The following is a 792-nucleotide window of genomic DNA, read 5'->3' on the forward strand; positions in this document are numbered from 1 at the left end:
CCGCCCCCCTCTTTCCACTTTCCTTTGCCTGATGGATTAGAAGGATTAGACACCCGTGTTGGCATAAATGAACTGTCACACTGATTGTTAAGTACTACTTGTGATTATTTATTAAATGGTATGTACATTTACTCTTTGCATAGCCGTGGCTTTTTTGCGGCAATTTTTTGGGCCTTTTCCTCTGCCACCTTTTTCCTTTTCTCCTCAGCTTTCTCTTTCCTAATCTGTTGCTGCTCCTCCCTCTTTCGTCTCTTCTTTTCCTCCTGTATCTTGTTTTTCTCTTCTACTTCTACTGGTAGGCTTCTTAGCTCCCGAATATCAGCTTCTCGCCGACGCAATGTGAACCGGGGAGACACAAGTTCTTGTAGGTAGCATCCATAGTAAAACCTAGAAAGAGAAAAATTTTAAATTTCGCGCAGGTAGAGTTTATAATGAAGCAGAGCGTAGTCGTTGTACTTACTCAGTCAGTTTGGGCTCCATTTCAGAAATCCAACAGCTGTCGTTTCTTTGGATTTGTAACTCTTTTTCCTAAACAACTCTTGCGGGCGCGTTTTTTACTGTTCGCTGAATTGACAAACAGCGTACAAAACTTACGCCCAGTCATGTGGAGCTGCCCTTGAATCTGGTAGTAGTAGTCGCTCCTAGGGTCTAGGTACAACTGGTCGTCATCCCCAAATTTCAGGTATTTCAGCTGAAGAGGTTAAAATCTGTTAAAACCACGTATCAAAACCACTTATAAGTACATCTTTTGTAAGAACCTTACCTTCTGTTCCCTGACAGCTACCTCAGCTG

General features: G+C 42.6%; 1 protein-coding gene across 1 annotated transcript in view; it reads right to left on the reverse strand.

Annotated features, from left to right (window-relative positions):
- Positions 1-103: 103 nt before the first annotated feature.
- The window catches only part of LOC127751158 (uncharacterized), a 7,509-nt gene continuing 6,820 nt past the window's right edge, over positions 104-792 (reverse strand). Inside the window, exons 10-11 of the mRNA XM_052274269.1 lie at positions 461-691; positions 104-387 (exon numbers count right to left, since the gene is read on the reverse strand). Coding sequence (XP_052130229.1) covers positions 482-691 — 210 coding nt within the window. The 3' untranslated portion in view covers positions 104-387; positions 461-481. The remainder of the gene's footprint in view (positions 388-460; positions 692-792) is intronic.

This window comes from Frankliniella occidentalis, unplaced genomic scaffold (assembly GCF_000697945.3).
Source record: "Frankliniella occidentalis isolate FOCC.00 unplaced genomic scaffold, Focc_3.1 Scaffold366, whole genome shotgun sequence".
In the NCBI taxonomy this organism is placed as follows: domain Eukaryota; kingdom Metazoa; phylum Arthropoda; class Insecta; order Thysanoptera; family Thripidae; genus Frankliniella; species Frankliniella occidentalis.